The following is a 19,673-nucleotide window of genomic DNA, read 5'->3' as shown; positions in this document are numbered from 1 at the left end:
AAATTGAAAATGGAAAAAGTAATTTTGCAAAGACCCTTTCATCCAAAACAAACGTAATATGCCTGGCATGAATGGTTTCCCGGTCTGAAACTGCATGGAATTGAATGTTTCCCTCAAGGACATAGTAGAGATGGAGAATGGCCGTATAGTCATTTAACCCTATTAATGTCCTCATGTTAAAGTTCGCCCCCTTGATTCAAATTTGAAAAAACTAAGCTAATTCGAAGCCTGGGGTTTCCTGTACAGATCCCAGAAGTGTCCTTATGCTTTATTTAACAGAACTTTAAGGGAACTCAAAGAACATTATAGACGAGCCTTTATAAAGGGATACATTTCTTTTTGGGGAGACATTTAAAGTTACTGAAAGTGTTGACACTATACTCATTATTGGGAATTAAATTCACCCCAAGTGTTTGCATGAGGCTGAATGGTTTTAGGGAAATGTCCTCTGGATTTTCCATTTGCATGGGAAAGGATGACATGGATGATGTCTGCTTGTCTGCACGTTTCACGGTCGGAAAGCTGGAATTTGTGGAAAGAATAATCTTCCAGATTTCGTAGGGGCAGGAAAACGCTTGCTCAACATGGAAAAAGTTTTGTAAATGACAGGTTACACCAAGAGCTGTCTGCCCCTAGCGTGGAAAGCATGGGATCTGCTAAAATATGAACGAGAAATTACAAAGACAAAGGCTTCCTACAGACAGTAGACCGTTGACAATTTTAGGTCAATTCAAGCTTCTCTGAATAAGACATATTTATTGTTTAATTAATATTTATCATTCATAATAAGCTGATGAACCGTTGTCGGTTATATAAACTAATATAACTCAATTTTTATAAGTAATTAATATTGAGAACTATTAGGTAGACTTTATCTAATTTCTTTTAGTATGTCATGACTCATATCTGATAAATTTAGGTACTCTTTACTTAAAAACATAGAATAAATGATCCTCAATCTAATTGAGTGGAAATCCTTACCTCAATTTTATTGAGTAGAGTCAGGAAATTTACATGTTAACTTTGCTTCCTAGTATATGTAAGTACAATGTAACTGATTTGCATGGTTAATATTTACTAATCCTCAAGATTTTTTTTGGGGGGGTATGCTATTTGTTAAAAACTTGAAATGTACAGGGCAGCCTCAACGGGAACATTATTCCTGTAATGGCTATGAAGGTTCAGGTGCCAAAAATATCCGAGCTGGAGCACGGCGCGTTCACGACGACTGTGAGGCATGTGACTGCGCGCCTTCGAGAACCATCAGGCAGATGCGGAGAAAGCGAGAGATGAAACGGCGAAGCATCACTGGAAGTTAATGTAACTTTAGCAGCCGAATACGGGAACTTTGACGGACGTAGGCCTACTGCATTGCTGATTTAGGATTGCCCGCGCGTAAATAAACGCGAATTAACAGCCGTGCATTTTTAAAGGCTTCGACCATGGATGCAGGCGCACCTGGGAAAAAGAGGTAAACACGTCTTTTTTTGCGGGGTTCAAATTCGGCGACATGTTTTGATCTGTTTCCAACGTTTAGATATAAGCTTGTTTTGTCAAACAAATGTTTTGTTGTTGTTTTTGCCCTTTGCTGTCGTATCTCGGCATTGCGCGCGCTCTATCAGCTCGCAATAACTTCAGCCTGATAACCTGTTGTCACATTCAAAATTCATAACACTTTATGATTTGAGAATAAAAACGCAAGATGCTGTTTAATGTTGTATGTGAATGCTCTAAATACAAACTAAAAATGTGGGTGTGTGGAATAGAAAGCTGACAACCTGTTAAAACATAGTGGTCCAAAAAGAGTTATCAATTCACTTTCAAGGATACACAAGTGTAAATGCTTAAACGAACTGCACTCTTTCTCACTAGCTTTACCATTTGCTTCTTCCCAATCTCTAGTCAAGAGATTTTCTGCGCATGCGCGATGCTTGGGATTTCTGATGAACCCAGCTAACCATGTCAGTGCGTTTGATTGATGTTGCGGGGTCCTAGTATATTAGTGTCGTAAAGAGGCACTATAAAGATAATTGTATCTATTCAAGAGCCTGGGATATTAAAGAAGTTCTATTAAACTAGCAATAAAAATAGAAAATAACATAAAACATTTATATTTACATTATATTTACATTTTATGTTTACCTTTATCCAAAGCGACTAGTAGGAGTAGGAGAGCAAATACCATTTTGTCAAATAAATAAGACATTAAATAATTAAAAATAGAATATTTAATTATACTTATACTGATAGTATTTAGTTATTTTAGTAATCATACTTATTATATTGTTTAACATCAAATAAATTATCAATTCCTAAAATCTGTACATTTGTAATTCAACATGTACTGTGTTGTAAAGGGTCAAAATGTGGACACAATGCTGTCCTCTCTTGTCACTGGTGTTTTGTACTGGATCAGTTAGCACCTCTCCTATTGGCTCTATGGTAAAGGTCCCCTGTGTGCTATCAGCTTGTGGCCTGTCTATGCTGCCATTCTTGGGGGTGTAAAATGAAGCTGAGAAAGGTTAGACTGTTTCTGCTCTCATCAAACCAGACATTTGTCCTCGTAGAAATGGTATTCTTAAGCAAGAAAGGACTTTATACCGGAAGAAGGATGTTGACCTTTTGTTAATTAAAGCCACTTGTCATGGGACCCAATTAGGACCCTTCAACCAGGTGATTTTTTGGTATGGATACCATTAACAGGGTAACACGTTATCAGTTTATTGGACACTTTGCCAAAATGCGAAATTATTAAAAGGCTCTGAGAAGTTTCCGTAGTGGTGTGAACGCTTTATGCGCTGCAATAATAGCATTAGCCTATATTCCATTGAAAAGCTGGTGTGATCTAATATCACGACCTGGTAAACACACACACACTCGCAGAGCAGGCCTCGTCTGATGATGCCAAGTGGTTCAAAGAGAGAGAATATCAAAACATCATGTTACGAAGGAGTAAAGATCCATTATAAACCCATCGGTGGTGTTCATACTAATGGTCGTGCTTGTAAAGGCAGTGGAGACACATTAGAGATTTTTGTCCTGTCGCTCCCGCAAGGGTGTCCTTGTTGAAATATTTAGACCATAGTAAGTGTCTTATATGTGTGTTATGAATAATTAATCATATATTCCCCTACAGGGAGCTGTTCATAGTGGTCAAAAGGGGGAAACGGAGCAGGTGACTGATAGAAAGCTTATTGGCTTATTATTATTATCACTACACGCTGAGGTACGGCTTGACTCACACAGGGTGCTGTGATCGTGCTAAAGGCTCCGTCTGTGTTCTCTACACTGGCTCAGCACATCTGAGATGTCTGGTCTAGATGATTACTTCAGCATCCATGCTGTATAAATGTAAATTAGTGTCTTATGAACGGTTATAGTTAAAAACAGCTCTTTAGCCAGGTTTTAAAGCTTGAAATTGTTGTGTAATAGCTCTTGGGATCTCTATGTTGTTGATTATGCTGCATGATGGCCTTAATGTTCTCTCAGCAGGAGTTTTTGGTTCGTTCACTGTTTCACAATGAGTATTATCACAAATGTTCCTATAGGAGCCTGATTCGACTACCAATCTCCCTGTCGAATATGAGCAGAGGTGTTCATGCCATTTTGGTTATATGGGCAGTGGCGTAGCAGATGGGCACGTACCAAAAATATTATTTATGTTTTTAAGAAATGGGTAATGTTTTTACGGTTGGGTACCGAAATACCCAGTCTCTCGCCTCTTTTGTGCTGTGAGAACGGTAAAGAGAAGCAGCATGTTCTGCACGCACCTGCGAATGATTCGGAAATGAATATGTACACCGTTTCCAAACATTTCTGAATGTTTGGGCATATAGATTTGAATTAACACTTTGTCTGTGAATGCATGTGGTTCGTTACTTAGTCTGAACTTTGCGCAGCATGATACAAAATAGAAAAAAACAATAAAGGAGCCTTATATAACCAAAATCAACACATACTGTATAGCAAGCACGACGAACTTGTCATTCGGAGAAAAGGTGTACAGGAAAAAAGGTGAAATGGACTTTAAATGGTATGCTTTATTGCTTTCCTCCTTTACATGCAGTAAAAAAAGTAACTTTAGTTGGTTATTCATTGGTAATGAATGTGCTGTATTCCCGTTTTTTTTTAAAATAGAAAAATATTATCGAGTAGTTTTGAAAATAGTTTTGTGGCAAGATCTGGTCTATTAAGTCCAAATCATGTGAACTGACAAATTTTTGTGGGGTTGTGGTCACATGAGGCGTTTCAGGCAGGTCTGGGTTAGCATTCGCTTTAGATAGAATGCAACTTTTGTTCCAACACTTTAATTTTTCAATTTAACTTGTCTAATACATGCAAAGGCTACACACCAAAGACACAGAAAAACACGTATTCTCACCATATGACCCCTTTAAGAAATCATGTTTGACATCTTGAAACCTAGATTTCGGGAAAATCACCCTTTGACAACTGAAACATTTATTTTAGTTTAGGACTTAAGGCCTTAAGCCTTGTCTGTGAAACTGGGCATTAGGGTGAAAGATGTCAACAGATCACCTATATTTAATATCAAACACTGAGCTATCAGTTAATTCAGATTCTTGGTTCTACAAAGCTCCAGAATTTTGCAAAAGAAAAGATCTAGCACCAGTTAATGAGAGAAAGAGATGTAAAAGTTCATAAAGAACCCTAATTCCGGCAAGGCAAAAAAAGCCTTTTTTATTTCCGTTAAACAATCCTGACCCATTTACCCACGACCACACGCACCAAGCTAAACTAGAGACTTGCATAATGTTCCTATGAAACACGGTTACTTACTGCGGTGGTCATTGTGGTGTGAAGGTTACCCAGATATGCTAATGATAGAAATGTATTAAAAGCGGTCCTTTGTAATAGTGTACTGCTTAGCAACATACAACATGTTTGCTACAGCAAATGATAAAAGATGGGGTCTATGAATCCAAATTTGCCTTAATTGTATCATTTTAATTAATATGTCAGATGGAAGTGGCAGGAACGTGTGTATGTGTGGGTTTTCTGTAGATATATAACAATGTCCTTTTCTTTCATTGCTTGGTGCGCTGTTGTATTGAAGTATTCAGATGAAGCAAAGGTAGGGTGATAGAGAAAAACAGGAAGAGGTTTGGGGCGGGTGGTGATTTGTGTAGCTCTTTGCTATTAGTGTGATTGGCTGGCCTGGATGCAAACACTCCAAATGCACTGTATCAGTAAATTGTGGAGACCTCTCAATGCACCTCCCAAGAGTTCAGGTGTGTGCAGCGTTTTTGGGTGTAAAGCGTTTTATCCTCTTTATCGTTACCATATCATATCGAATGAGGGAGACAGAACATACACACAGGCACACATACATACAATACAGGTTGTTTTCTAAAACCAAATCTGCTGCATCACGTATAGATCCTGATTAATCCAACCTAGGAGAATCATTAGATGTAAACCATTACCAGCAAGTGGGTAGTCGACAAATATAGCGTACATGTGTCTATGATGTGACATATTATATATTGTAACAAATCGTTAATATATTCTTTTATAGTATTATTTCTTTATATTATATTTATAATATAAAATATATATCTTCATTGTTATCCCCCCCCAATTTTTTGCTGTCACACCATAGGACAGTGGTTCTCAACAGGGGGGCTGTGGCTCACAAGGTGACTCCAGCTGACTTCGAAAGGGGTCTCGGGATGACAAATAGTTAAAATTAGACAAAATGAGTATTGAAATACATTTTTAAAATAGTATAATTCTTATTATTTGTCCACATTGAATAAGCACTTTTCCAATTAATATCAAGCTCTGAGAATATTTATTGGAAAGACAATTTATTTGTCAGCTACCCCAGTACAGTCATACCTGCAAAAATGTATTTACATATAAAATTATTATTAACTTAACTATTAAGCATGTCAAATGTTGAAATGATATTTCATGCATTATGCAATGTACAGTTAATACAGGTTAACCTTAATCCACATCATGAATTCTGAGGCAGCGTGGGATGGGGATATAAATCAACAAGAGTTCATTCAATTCTGTTGCTGTCTCTGGCAGAGCTTTACCTAGCCGTGTCTATGGATGTTTTATGAGCACTGGGTTTTCCATCTTTGCCTATTGACAGCTCACAGCAAACATAATGATGTCAGGAACTGTACAGTGGGATCTTTGTGTGCGAAAGTGGCTTTACCTTGTGTGTCTCCAGTGACTCTGTGTTAATAAGGTGACTGTCAAGATGAGCTTAGTGATTCAGCTGGAGCCAAAATGCCCCCTATGACCCCAGACAACAGACCATTACACAACCCTACACAATACAGCTCCACACAACACAAAATTATACACCTCTATACATCACACTATAGTGTGGGCTGATCTGTGATCAGCGTTACTGAGTGCAATATTACACCCCATCTGCTCATATAGACCAACGTGTTGCTAACGCCTAGTTTAATTCAGTTGTCTTCACATCCCCTTGATCGGTGAGAAATAAACCAGTGCTGGTTGGAAAAAAAGGTGATAATTAAGGCTCCATTCATTTGTTATTATATGTCAGGGTCTGTTGGTGTTACTGTGTTACATAACGTCTCATATGGCACTGATTTTCTGTGTTGCTTGACAAATATCCAATTTTGCCTAAATGAAACTGTCAAAACCATCTAAGCGCAACAGAGTGGTAATTCAAACAGATGTGTGGATGAATTATGACTTTCTCTAGCTCAGATTATGAGATCAGATAACACGATCTGATCTCACAGAAGAAATTCCTAGCTTTTCTTTTATCTTAATATGAATATTTGCAGGTTTTTATTATTTGACATTCAGCAAATCCACGCACCTGTGTGTGTTACACACAGTGTTTAAATACACAATATTCATAGAACAATGGGCAGGAAACAAGCAGATGACCTACTGCGTCCTCTGAGATTCTGAAGTACACATCCATTTGATACGTTATATCCCATGAGGCCACAGGATTGGCACGCAGGAATTCACAGAATGGAAAATGGGGGATGTAGCGTGTCTGGAATGTATTCACACAACCAACCTGAATACTGATCAGGTTGTGCTGCATTATTGGTCAAACGTGTTGAATGTAGTATATACTGTTACAGAGGTTTCAGATGCAGCACACGGATGTGTGTTTTTTGAAGCCTTTGACAGCATAGGCCTCTGATGTCTGTGTTGGTCGCAGGGTGAGTTCAGAGCGAAGGAAGGAGAAATCTCGGGATGCGGCGCGTTCTCGGAGAGGAAAGGAGTCAGAGGTGTTTTACGAGCTGGCCAAAGAACTGCCCCTCCCCCACAGTTTGACCTCCAACCTGGACAAGGCTTCAGTCATGAGACTCGCGCTTAGTTACCTGCGCCTGCGTAAACTACTAGGCACAGGTGGGCAAATCTAACACAAATACCAGATGTGTGAAGAGAAATTATTAAATTAATTTATTTGCAAAATGTGCTGTGTATTTGAGCTGTTTGTGTTTTTGTGTATGTTAATTTCATTCAGAGCTGCATTTGTTTTCTCTCCAATCATGTCTCTGTTTCTCTCTGTAGGTGTATTGAGTGTTGAAACTGAATTGGAATCTCAGTTGAACAGTTCGGTTCTGAAAGCTCTGGATGGGTTTCTCATGGTTCTGTCTGTTGATGGTGACATGGTTTACTTGTCAGAGAATGTGACCAAGTGTCTTGGCCTTCCTCAGGTGAGTCGAGCTTGCAAAAACATGAATGAATAATTAAAGAGAGTCCTAAATAAATGGAAAATGCTGTTTTAAATGCAGTTCAAGGTTGATAAAATACCTAAAGGTACTAAACATGCTAAAATATCCAAATAATTATATTTATTTACATAAAGAATATGTTATTATGACACCATAACACTCGTTATGTCACCATAATGCTTTTTATGACATCACAATGGCCTTTATTATGAGATCATAATGCTCTTTATGACATCACAATGGCCTTTATTATGACACCATAATACTCTTTATGACACCATAATGCTCTTAATGACATCACAATGGCCTTTATTATAAGATCATAATGCTCTTTATGACATCCCAATGGAAATCCAATAGGACATCAATCTTTATGACATCATAATGGTCGTCTTTTTGACATCATATTCTCTCCATGACATAATATTGGCGACCATTGTGCCATCTTAAAGAGGATTGTGATGTCATGCATTGGGTTTTTATTTTTAGATTCAGTGGTCCTGAATGTTTTGCTGCTGTATATGAACAATAACATGAATTTTGTGAGTGTGGAAATGAAACCACTTGTTTCTGGTGTAGGTTGACCTTACTGGACACAGTGTGTTTGAGTTTACTCATCCCTGTGATCATGAGGAGCTCAGAGAGATGCTAGCTCACAGGATAGGTAATGTCTCTCTCTTTCTATCTCTCACTATATATCTCTCTATCTCTCTCTTCTCTCTCTCTCTCTCTCTCTCTCTCTCGCTCGCTCACACAAACACAATCCCTCACACTAATCATTCTCTCTTTTCAGGTTTATCTAAGAAAGGGAAAGAGCATCAAACAGATAGAAATTTTCTACTCAGGATGAAATGTACACTGACTAGCAGAGGGCGTACCGTCAATGTCAAATCTGCCTCCTGGAAGGTACCACCCCTCATTCAGTCACTCTATCTAAAAAGACATCCAAAACACATCAATCTATAACAACTATCATGAATCTGGATCAATATTTATCCCTATCAGCCTCTCTTCTCTCTAGGTTCTGCGCTGCTCGGGCCACGTCCACATAGCTGACACACTCGAGAAGGTTGTGTGTGAGGAAATAAGTCTGTGTTCGACATACCTGGTGGTGATCTGTGAGTCTATTCCTCACCCGGGCAACATTGAGGCACCGCTGGATTCTAGAACATTCCTCAGCCGCCACACTTTGGATATGCGCTTCACCTACTGCGATGATAGGTAAAGGACCTGCCCGATATCACTTGCTAAGCAAAGGTTCAATGACTTTGCTGGCTGCTGCAAAATTTGACTCTTAATACTTAATCTACACCAAGGCATATAATGTCTGAGGCCACTGCAGTTGTGAAATGTATGAATGTCATGGGTTTGATCCTGGCAGGACATTTTGTCAGGACTTTCAGCGACCTTTAGTAAACAGATCCAAAGCATTATAATCACTGGGACAAAACTGTATACCCAGTAGGGAGTCATTGGAGTCAAGGTCTAGTTTAATGCCTTTGGTTACTTCGCCATCTAGGGGTGACATCTGAGAGTTGCAGGGTCACTGATCTCTGGGTTTTTTTTTTGCAGGATCACAGATTTGTTGGGTTTCGATCCAGGGGATCTATTGGAGCATTCTGTCTACGAGTACTATCACGCCCTGGATTCCGATCAAATGACCAAAACGCATCAAAACCGTAAGATTGTATAAACACCCACACAGACGCATCTGGCTTCTCTTAAAGGATGATGCGAATTTAAATAAAGGTATGCATTATGTTATAGTTGATGTCTCTCTGCAGTGTTTGTGAAGGGACAGGTATGTACCGGGCAATACCGTCTGTTGGCTAAAGCTGGAGGCTTCGCCTGGGCAGAAACTCAGGCCACAGTGATTTATAACAATAAAAACAACCAGCCACAGTGTGTGGTCTGTGTCAACTATATCCTCAGGTAAGACCTCATGCGGGATACGTCTTAATGTGTGTTTATATATTATATAGGCGTTTTGTGCCCCTAATAGCTTGTGTTCATCTGTTCATCCTTTCTTATTTTGCAGTGGCATTGAACAGCCCAAAGAAATTCTGTCCCTCCAACAGATCAACAGCACAAAAGTAAAACAGGAAGAGGAGGAAGTCAATGCAGAAGTGACCCTGGTGGTACGGAAAATGGAGAGTAAAAAGGGCGATGAGGAAAATAAGTCTTTGAACCATATTGATCTGCAGCCTACAGTGCTATATGAGAACCTGAAGGGGGAGCCAGAGATACTGACAACTGTACACCCTGCAACAGCATGCGCTGTGCTCACGCTGGATATCAACAGCACAGGTCTGAAGACCACATAAACACATTTAAACCAGATCTTTCAAGCCTGTTATATGCTCATACTTAAAGACTGATGTCATTTTTAAAGATTATGTTTTATTATGTTTCTTTCAGATTCAGCAACCTCTGTGCTGAAAGACATTCCGCTCTACAATGATGTCATGTTACCCTCATCCAGTGTCATGCTGCCCCTCTCACCTCTGTCTCCGTCCACTGATGCACTGTGTTCCACCCTAGATGACACCGACTCCTCAACTGGCCATCTGGAGCCTGACTGTTTCCCTGTCCCACAGTCACCTGATCTCCTCTTCGATTCAGAATTAAGAGACCAGCTAAAACCGGATCAAGTGGAGAGACTCTTTTCCATGGATTTGGATCCCAAGACAACCTTTAATATACAGGTAGAGCAGTGACCTTCAAAGAGCAGCCATTGCTATTGATTTGCTTGAGGTGTTCAGAGATTGGTTCAAACTCTTGTGACCCTGTCTGTGAAAACCAGGCTAAAGTCTCAAAATCTATTGAGGAGAATGCTTTTTATGTTTTAATTAAATCACTAATAAATGACTTTTTCACAGACCGAGTCACATTTCATTTCTGAAAGTGCATGGTTGCTTTGTGGTAAAACATTGGGGTAACTGTTTCAGTAAGATCTGTGTATCATTGGGATCCCCAAACATAACAAAAGAACATGACGGTTTGGTTTGTTAACTAATTGTTTGCTGAACTAACAAACGTTTTTTTTTTGTCAAAGCAATGACCTGATGATGCATTAGTACTAATTATGATATTACAGCCAGTGGGTTTGGATCTGGATATGTTGGCACCATACATTCCCATGGATGATGACTTCCAGCTGCGGACTACAAAGTCATTGTGTTCCAGCCCAAGTTTAGGGTTCGAGCTGCCCACCTTCAGCAGCACACAAACTGCCCCTTCTGTCCCAGAAGCCCTTGCAGAGCCAGTGTTCTCAGACACATCTCAGCAGAACACTGGAACCTCCGAGAAGTACGGCAGCAGGTGAGTGACTCGATCTGTGCTGCCAATCAATCCTTCTACAAATAAATGGTTGTTGAAGAAAAATCATTTTTCTTTTCCCTTCCCTGTTCTCTCTTCCTTCCTATCGCTTTCTCTATCTCCCTAGAGTAATTATTCAAGACAGTGATATTTCTTCTAAATGTCAAACCAGCCAAAAGCTCAAGAGGAATCTTGAGGCAATAACTCTCTCTGAAGCAATAAGACTGGTATGTATGAGCGTTAGTGTATTGCGTAGGTGTCTTGTTTGTGTGTCAGTGAACCTTTTTCCTTTTATCCGGTTTTTGGAATCAAGATATTCTGACAGTATAGATTATAATACAGGTGTAAATTATAATGATCTGTAGAGTTATAAGAGATTATGAGTGACTGCTGTGTGTTTTCTCTCAGGGGTCTGTGATGCAGGTTATGGCTGATATACCTGAGAAAAAGATCAAACTGTCAGACATCTCACCATCAGAGGGGCTCCATCACACCACTATACTGCTGCTGCCATCTGGTGTGTCACCATGGATACCACACTTCAACTTCGGCTTTTTGTCACTATGAAGTATCCTTGTGAATGTTGTCAAGGCTGTGTTTGTTGTACACAGATTAATTGCTGTTTTTTTCTCAGATGTTACATGTTGGATAATGAGCAGATCATCAGAGGGCGGGGCCATATATATGCCCCTCCCACAGCTTAACCGTTATGACTGTGAGGTTAATGTACCTGTGAAGGCGACACCTGCTTACAGGGGGAGGAGCTTTTGTGTGCCTTGGACCTAGTTATATGAATAGCCATACTTCTTTACATGATATATTTTGAAGCAAGCTTAATCGTAAGTTTATGTTTCTCATAGACCAAACGTTTTCCCATGATGCGGGAGAAATCAGTGGCATTTATGATTGTATCCGTTATCAATACAGTGATGAGCCATCAAAAGCACTGGGATGATTTCGCTTTTGAGTAGACCGAAAGACATGCTGGACATCGATAAGAGACTTATTGATGCATATTAATAATTGAGGAAACAGGAAACACTTCTAAAGCAAATATTAGCTGCGCTCTGATAGGTTAGAGCTAAACGCACAAAGAGAATATATTGTACGTTGTATAAGGTATGTTGTATTGTCACACATCTTTGCGCACAAATCACATGGATTACCAGCAGCTTCTTCAGAAATGTTATTTTATTAGCCCTGCTGTTTTGATAATTCATTTCAAGAATGTCTAAATGTGTCTTGTTTCTTCATCCAGAGCTCTATGTGTTCCTTATAATGCACATGTATTTGTGTGTATATGTTGTGAATTGTCTAAAGTGGCATTTAGTGTTATTTGTTGTGTTAAATATACAGAGTTTAAAAATGTGTGTGAAAGTAATCTGCATTTCAAGAGAGTGAACACAATCATATGACAACTACCTTGATGTTGAAACTATTACTCATTATTATTTTTGTTATTGTTACTAGAGGTTCTATGAAGATAAATCTATAAAAATATCTAGGGCTTTATATGTAAAATGTTCTTTTCTGTATACTATCGCTTTTCTGTGTTTATAGTGATTTTAGAGAAACAAGATATAGTGCAGCCTCTAGTGTCTGAGCTTTGTAACTATTCTCGGTTTCTCACATTTTTTTCAGTGCAGTGTCACGTTGTCTTCAGGAATTTGTAATGTCTATAGAAAATAAATACAAATTAAAATGCTAATTTGGGTCTTTCCTACTTGTAAGAAAGTTTCTTGTGTGGTACATTTACATTTTTACATTTTTACATTTACATTTTTACATTTACATTTTTGTAGCATTTTGGACTCGCAGCCCGGACTCGTTGAGTTATTCCAAACTACCATAGTAGGATCTTTTTTTTTTTTAAGAATGTAGGACAGCAAACAATTCTGGGGCACTTTTGACTACCATAGTGTTTTTTTTTCAGTTTGTTGGTGAAAGGTATCTTTCTCTCTGTTCAACCAAACAAAAACGTCTTTACCCTTACTCCCTAAAGTCTTGAATCTTATGCTTTAGTCTTGCACTTAATTTAACATTTTAAATTGTTTAATTCTCTATATATAACTTTAATATTTTGATGCTTAATATAGTAAGTCAAAACTCATGTTCATACTGTATGTGTGTGTGTTCATGAGCCACACCACAGAACAAGCCCAGTATTCAATTACTAGTGGCTTTGCCAAAACAGTTACTTCATCGCTGAGGACCCTGAGCTCTTTATGTGCCGTGCGAGACACACACACACACACACACACACACACACTGAGAAAACCTCAGGAGGTCCTCTTCTCATTTCTGTGGGAAAATACTTACTCATGGCAAATGGCTTTATTCATTGGTAACTTTATACACACTATTTTGTATCTTTGTCTTTCATCCATTGAGTGAATGGCCCTCATTGAATTAGGGGGAAAATCCCATGATTCTTGGTTTTGTTGCTATGGTGAGGGCTGTCCTCAGTCTCCATGCACTGCCGCACCTCAATCAAATGCAGACAAGTTTTCTGAACACTTTTGGAACTTAAAGATGGTTTTTTTCATCGGTTGAACTGTTTTCTCATAAACCCGTCAGGCAATGCTGATAATTCAATAGCAATCTACAGTAGTTTACCTTTGTAATTGAGAGCATCAGTTTGCAGGTGTCTGGTGGTTGTTCAGTTGACCTGAACATGCAATGATGATGCTTATGAAATCTTTTATGTTGTATCAGTTTCGGAGTTGTGATGGTTTAGAGTAGATAATGTCTGTAGTAAGCTGTAATGTCTATTGTTTTTTGTATTCTGTCATTACTTTGGAACGACATAGCACTCTGGCATATGATAACCACATACGCACCCACACACAAATGCGTTTCCTGCAGTTGATGAGAGTGCACATGGTATATCGATCAAACGCTAAGCGAACGCATGTGTAATGGTCTGAATATGGCCATGTATATACTCCACAGCTCTCACAGAACTCAAACACATATCCAGCAGGCCTGTTTTCACTTATGGCTGTTAAACACATTTACCCACACATCATTCTTTCTCCACGAGTGCATGCACGCACAAATATTCACACACTCGTTTGTATTCACACATGCACACAACTATTTGTCCTCAGAGGACCTGGTGAGTTCACTTGGCAAGTTGGCATGTAAAAACTTCACGGTTTTCTACACTGGACACTGAAATAAAAAACAGATTTTTCATTGCTATCTGTCCTACATGGAAAACAGAGAAAAAACATCAGCACACGCAGAAAAACACTCTTTTAGAAGAACGTTGGTAACCAAACAACCAAAACAGCTAAAACAATTCTCAAGATATCTACTTTTGTATTCCACATAAGACAATTAATATATAAGTTTTGAAGAACATGACGGTGAATAAATGATGACGTTATTTTTATTGTAATACATTTATTTTATTATTAAGTATCTTTGTTGGTGTGTGTGTTTTCCTGTAGATAACATTTTTCTGGCTTTTGCAGGATTCCTCCAGAACAGCAGGGAGCGCCATATCACTGTAGTTTCTTGTATAAGGATTAAAGAAGAATTAAGAGGTGGGAACTTGGAATGGGAACAGAAGAGTAAGCAGTTTTCTTTTTCACAGTCTATGGTTTTTACAGGTAGTACTATCACTGGACAGTCTGCAAAAGTAAAGTCTAGATCTGGTAAGCAGAGTTTAAGCAGGCCTCGCTGGCCACAATGTTGTCTAGGCAACAAGGCGACTTCAGCTTCCTGTTAGTCCCAGTGTGTGCAATCTCTTTTGCCATGCTCTCAAAAGTACCTACTTTTCCAACACAAAAACAGTAAGCTACATAGGGCTAGTATAAGTATGCGAATTGGAACCCATGTTTAGCGTCTGTTCAAGGTAAACTTACATTAAATCATAGCTATAAACAACCTTCTTGAAGACATTTCAGACTGTTCAAGACATCAGCATCCAACAAATGATTTTGGTTATTAATACCTATGTTTGTATTGTTTCTGACCAATAAAATCTTTGCTATAAAGTAAACAAACAAACATACAAACAATATTTTATGTTAAAAGTCTATTTTACGATGTCTTGAAGAATAAGATGCAAGTTCAACTGTAAACAAATTGCCTTAATTCTGCGCATACATATTGCTGTTAATCCCAGGGTACATTTTATGATACCCTTTGTGTCATTTCCCTGCTAAGAGATTACAATATTTCCAAAACTTTTTTTTACAGAAATATAATTTTGATAAGACTAAAATGTCTTCAACCATTAGAGCATAAGCAGCCCCTGATATTATATGCCATACTGTAACATCATCATTTTCAGTTTGTACTTAGGTTGAAGGGTCCATCGAGAAAGTTGAGGTCTCTCACGATTTAACTATTTTCACCTGTGTTATTCACAGAGTCACAGTTACAGCGTTCATTTTGCCAATTGTGCCATACAGGTTTCATTAAAAATGAAAATAAATCTGGCATTTTTTGCATTTTAGGTTTTCATGCAATTTGGAAAAGATACCTTGATCTTTTTTCAGTGGTCAACTGAATGATAGAAGCAGTCTGATGAACTGTGACAAACAGTTTTCAAGTTTTCAGGAAACGTTTCCTCATAGATATCAATAAATATGCCGCATTCAAGCACTCCAGGCAGATAGACGTGTCCGCCATCTTGGAACGGTCCACTGTCAGTTTAACTTTTCGCGAAAAACTAATTGTGAGAGTGCGTGCGTCTGGTGCTAGTTAACTGCATAATGTTTATTTATTTTGTTTTAAAACACTGTTTTAACATTTGTAGTTTACCTTCTATTTTACTTGTTTAGGTTATGCACAACATCTTTTTAAAAATAAAGTCATTAGTGTATCTGTAGTCCTGTAGCCTATGTAGAGAGACACACCACTAATGATTTTATTTTGGATTTTAGATTCAAGACAGAACGTAGATATTAAGTTGTTTACAGAATGTTCTTTACATAATGATACTACATCAGGTTAAGAACATTCTGTGAAAACAACAGATAGTCTGTAACTACAGGTAATCTGAACTGTGTGGAAGGTTTGCGAGAAAAATTATTAAACGAAAATGTCTTAGTGTGGATAGGGCCTTAAGTTTAAGTTTAATTTATCTTAGATAAAGAATTATAAGTACAGGGACAATACACATTAATCGTAATTAAAAAAAGAAAGTAAAATGTGGTAGATTAAGCCAGAATTTGCTCATTTTCATCCATATTCCCGCACTACAGGTTTATGTTAACAAACAAGCCCAAAATTCACACAGCTACATACGCATAACAAATTCTCTAATATGATCACATTTTTAATTTAACACAGTTTTTACGTTTTAGAGAAGCCACGCATACCTATTTTTTTCTTTTGTTTAATTGCAGTGGAAGTCTATTCCAGTCACGTGTTCCTTTAAAAACAAACAGAAGGTCAAAGTCCTGTTATTCAATATACTGTAAGCTTTAAGAACTTGTGGAGCAAAGTAATTTAAAATCTGTTAACTAAATCCGTATTTGTTGACAGAAATGCAACATATATATATAACTGCACATAACTATGTGTTCAGAGGTGTATAAACCTTACATCGTGGAGCGTTGGAGTTTTTTATTAATTTAGAATGAGTTTTCTATCTATACACTGAAGTCCCCTTGCATGGAATTCGCAAAGTTGTTTCTGCGGCACAAACTATACGTTTCATAAATACGTAATCTCCTTCGGCAAAAAAACCCCAAAAACACTTTGACATCGTAGTTCTGTGTCAGCCACCGGAGTGCTTCGAAAGAGAGGGGAAGGGGTGGAATGAGCCATTGGTTGGAATTCGCAAAATCACTGCTAGATGCCGCTAAAGTCTCCACATTGCTTCTTTAATCACGTTTCCAACTAAAAAGTGAATACTTAAATAGTGCAATGATGAAAACTATTTCCTTTTTACCGGTTTTGCATCAGAAAAATGGTCGAACGAGTTGAGACAGGTTTTAAGCAACCTGTAAGGTTTTCGAATAAATTAAGGAATGCGGTAGGGCTATAAGCTATTTAAAAAAGGAAGATTTACATTGTTTAAACATATCGTTTTAATGATGAAAAATGACTTTTAAGGAATTCATGTATCGATTAGGGGAACTTTAAATGCAGGGTACTTGTTATTTTTGTTAAAACAATATCAAGGGTAACAGTGTGAGATTAGCTATAGTTTGACTTCAGAAATTCAGAATTCTCATTTAATTTTCACTGTTGATAAATACTATACATAAATGTGCAAAAAAAATCTTTCTTTAGTGGTGCTCGAGCTCCGATGCTGTTCTCGCACTGTTCACTATGAAAGAATGCAGCAAATGTTTCTAGTTAATTTTCATTTCCATTTACTAGTTTCATTTCTCAAAATTTGAAAGAGAAGAGAGAGAGAAGCAGGGGAACACATGGAGTGCGTTGTGTATTTTGGTAGGTTTTATTGTGATCTTTATAACAGTAATGCTAGTATACAGTACAGTACATCATATTTATACTTTTCCCTATCATTAACAATTAACAGTGAAATATAAATGTTGTGTTCAGTGGTGCAGAATGCTATTATTTTCTGCATAAGTATACATTGCTTAAAATACAGTATGAGAAAATATTAAACATTATAACTTTTTTCTAAAACAGAACAGAATATTATTTCTGATTATTATGGTTCTGTCCTCTCTGTGGGTGTGTTATAAACTTAGACAGAAACAGTAACGCTGCAAATGCCAAAGAACACAAACAACAAATGAATAAGAATGATAATTTTGTTGCATTTATCCTTTTAGTGACCTATTTTATCTTAATACTGTTTTTAGGTAAGCAGAAAGGAGCAGGATGCAGAAATACAGTAATGACACACATAATTCACAATGTTATGAATCTATAATTAGAATAACTTTGAGTTTAGTCTCATGACCACATGCAGATTTTGATGTAATTCAAATGTTTTCATATTGCTAAGATTAAACTGGTTTTATTTGTCTGTTGTGCTGAAATAAAAAACCCGCTCTTGGCAATACAATTTCGTGCACAACAATAGTTACCATATTAGAAGATAAAGTATTTACATTCTTGAGCTCTGTTATAGCTACTGCCATGTTGGAGGAAACATTGAGACCTCTGTGTCATCACATAACAAAACATACTCTTGGTTAAGTAGATTGCCCAAAGAAACAATTCTAATTATTTCTTTGTCTGCGTGTAGAATGAATCTACCGCTATCTGGAGCATCAGATGTAGTGAGGTATAGCTTGATCAGATGATCTATACATGCTATCAAACCATGACAAGTGGCCTTCTCTTTCTGCAGCCAGATTTTTTTCTCTAGCAAACCTTCAACAGTGATGGTCTTAAGCTGAAGCTGACACTTAGTTTCCACAGTTTTATGGTTATATAACTTGTCATCGTTATAAACGATTGTAAACCTGTTACATTTGATTGTTAGTCTTTCCAAAGCACTTTCACAAACTGCTTCTCTAGCTCGGGAAAAACAGCATTGGATCTCATCCTGACAAGAGTGGCCAAAAAAGTGACTTTCCAAAATGTTCTTGCTACTTATTTTAAAAATGTTGTTAATATGGAGGTTGATATAGGTGTTGTGTTGACTGTCTGAACTCACCATGAAAACATATTGGCTTGCGCCAATTTGAACACATGAACCATTGCCCTTAACCAATAACATTGAACATCTACGTAGAGGATGTTCTCTCAGGAAACATTCAGCAAAGTCCAGGTTGGAAAGAAGGGTGCTGTCCGTAACTTTCTTCTCTTTTAGCTCATGCATCACATACGTAATTCCTGCTGTGTCAAGAACTAAATCTTTGTAACATCTAGAAATAAGTTTTAGTCATAAGAAGAAAGTTTAAGCTAAAAGAAAACAACAGTTTCAATGTGTTTGTTATTCAAAGAAACTTCTATACATCATTGTCATTTTTAGCATGTACTTACATTGAGGTCTCCATCGAGAAGTTGTTTCTCACAGGTTTAATATATTTCCACCTGTATGAGCGACATTGACATTAGTAACATTCTGTCTTTTCAATAACTGAAAGTATAATTTATTTTGATGTGAAAGAGTTACACGGAAAATATTATCTGCATTTTGACATTTCAATTCTATATCTTATATAAAAGAAAATTAATGATAGTTTAATGCATGTACAGCGAATCAAAACAATTTTAAAATCATCATTTATTTTAGTTGATCCTGTTGTTATAAGAGAAAAAAGCTATAATTTGACATAAAAAATTATGAATTCTGTCAATTTAATGTCATTTTAGCGCATGCATTTTGCTTTACAAGTGGGAAAAGTCATACCTTGATCCTTGTTCAGTGGTAAGGTAGTCGACCTAGTAGAATAGTCCGACAGAAAAATGTGACAAACAATAATAAGGTTTTTAGAAAATGCTACTCCGCATGGTTCATTGATGCTTCAGTTCTGAGTGTGGTCTGTATGGATGAATGCAGCAGATCTTTCCGGTTAAGTTTCACTTACGAACAAGTCAGTTTCATTTCCGAGGAAACAGGAAGGAGGGAGGCACAATGACTTCTGTGTGTCTGTAAAATAGTATGTGTGACATGAGTAATATTGGTACCCTCATATGTAACATATTTACTAATAATTAATTTCATTTTTTTATTCTGTTTAATTTTTG

The 19,673-nt window shown here is 37.5% G+C and overlaps 1 protein-coding gene and 1 long non-coding RNA gene across 2 annotated transcripts; one reads left to right on the top strand and one right to left on the bottom strand.

The window, feature by feature from the left end:
- The first annotated feature begins 1,233 nt into the window (after positions 1-1,233).
- On the top strand, positions 1,234-12,741 carry hif1aa (hypoxia inducible factor 1 subunit alpha a). The gene is given in 15 exon segments (XM_056760736.1): positions 1,234-1,471; positions 7,196-7,386; positions 7,552-7,697; positions 8,295-8,379; positions 8,509-8,621; positions 8,737-8,936; positions 9,288-9,394; positions 9,500-9,647; positions 9,754-10,022; positions 10,134-10,420; positions 10,813-11,036; positions 11,161-11,260; positions 11,442-11,550; positions 11,668-11,775; positions 11,778-12,741. Coding segments are annotated over 15 exon segments (2,166 nt in total). The 5' UTR covers positions 1,234-1,442; the 3' UTR covers positions 11,828-12,741.
- A 4,719-nt stretch (positions 12,742-17,460) lies between these two features.
- On the bottom strand, positions 17,461-19,469 carry LOC130431987 (uncharacterized). The gene is made up of 3 exons (XR_008908383.1): positions 19,336-19,469; positions 18,966-19,016; positions 17,461-18,847 (listed from the first exon to the last, which is right to left on the bottom strand). It is a non-coding gene; the product is annotated as an uncharacterized LOC130431987 (long non-coding RNA).
- Positions 19,470-19,673: the final 204 nt, after the last annotated feature.

Source organism: Triplophysa dalaica, chromosome 11 (assembly GCF_015846415.1).
Source record: "Triplophysa dalaica isolate WHDGS20190420 chromosome 11, ASM1584641v1, whole genome shotgun sequence".
Taxonomy (NCBI): domain Eukaryota; kingdom Metazoa; phylum Chordata; class Actinopteri; order Cypriniformes; family Nemacheilidae; genus Triplophysa; species Triplophysa dalaica.
Note: the sequence above shows the minus strand (reverse complement) of the source record. Positions and strands in the feature narration are given on the sequence as shown.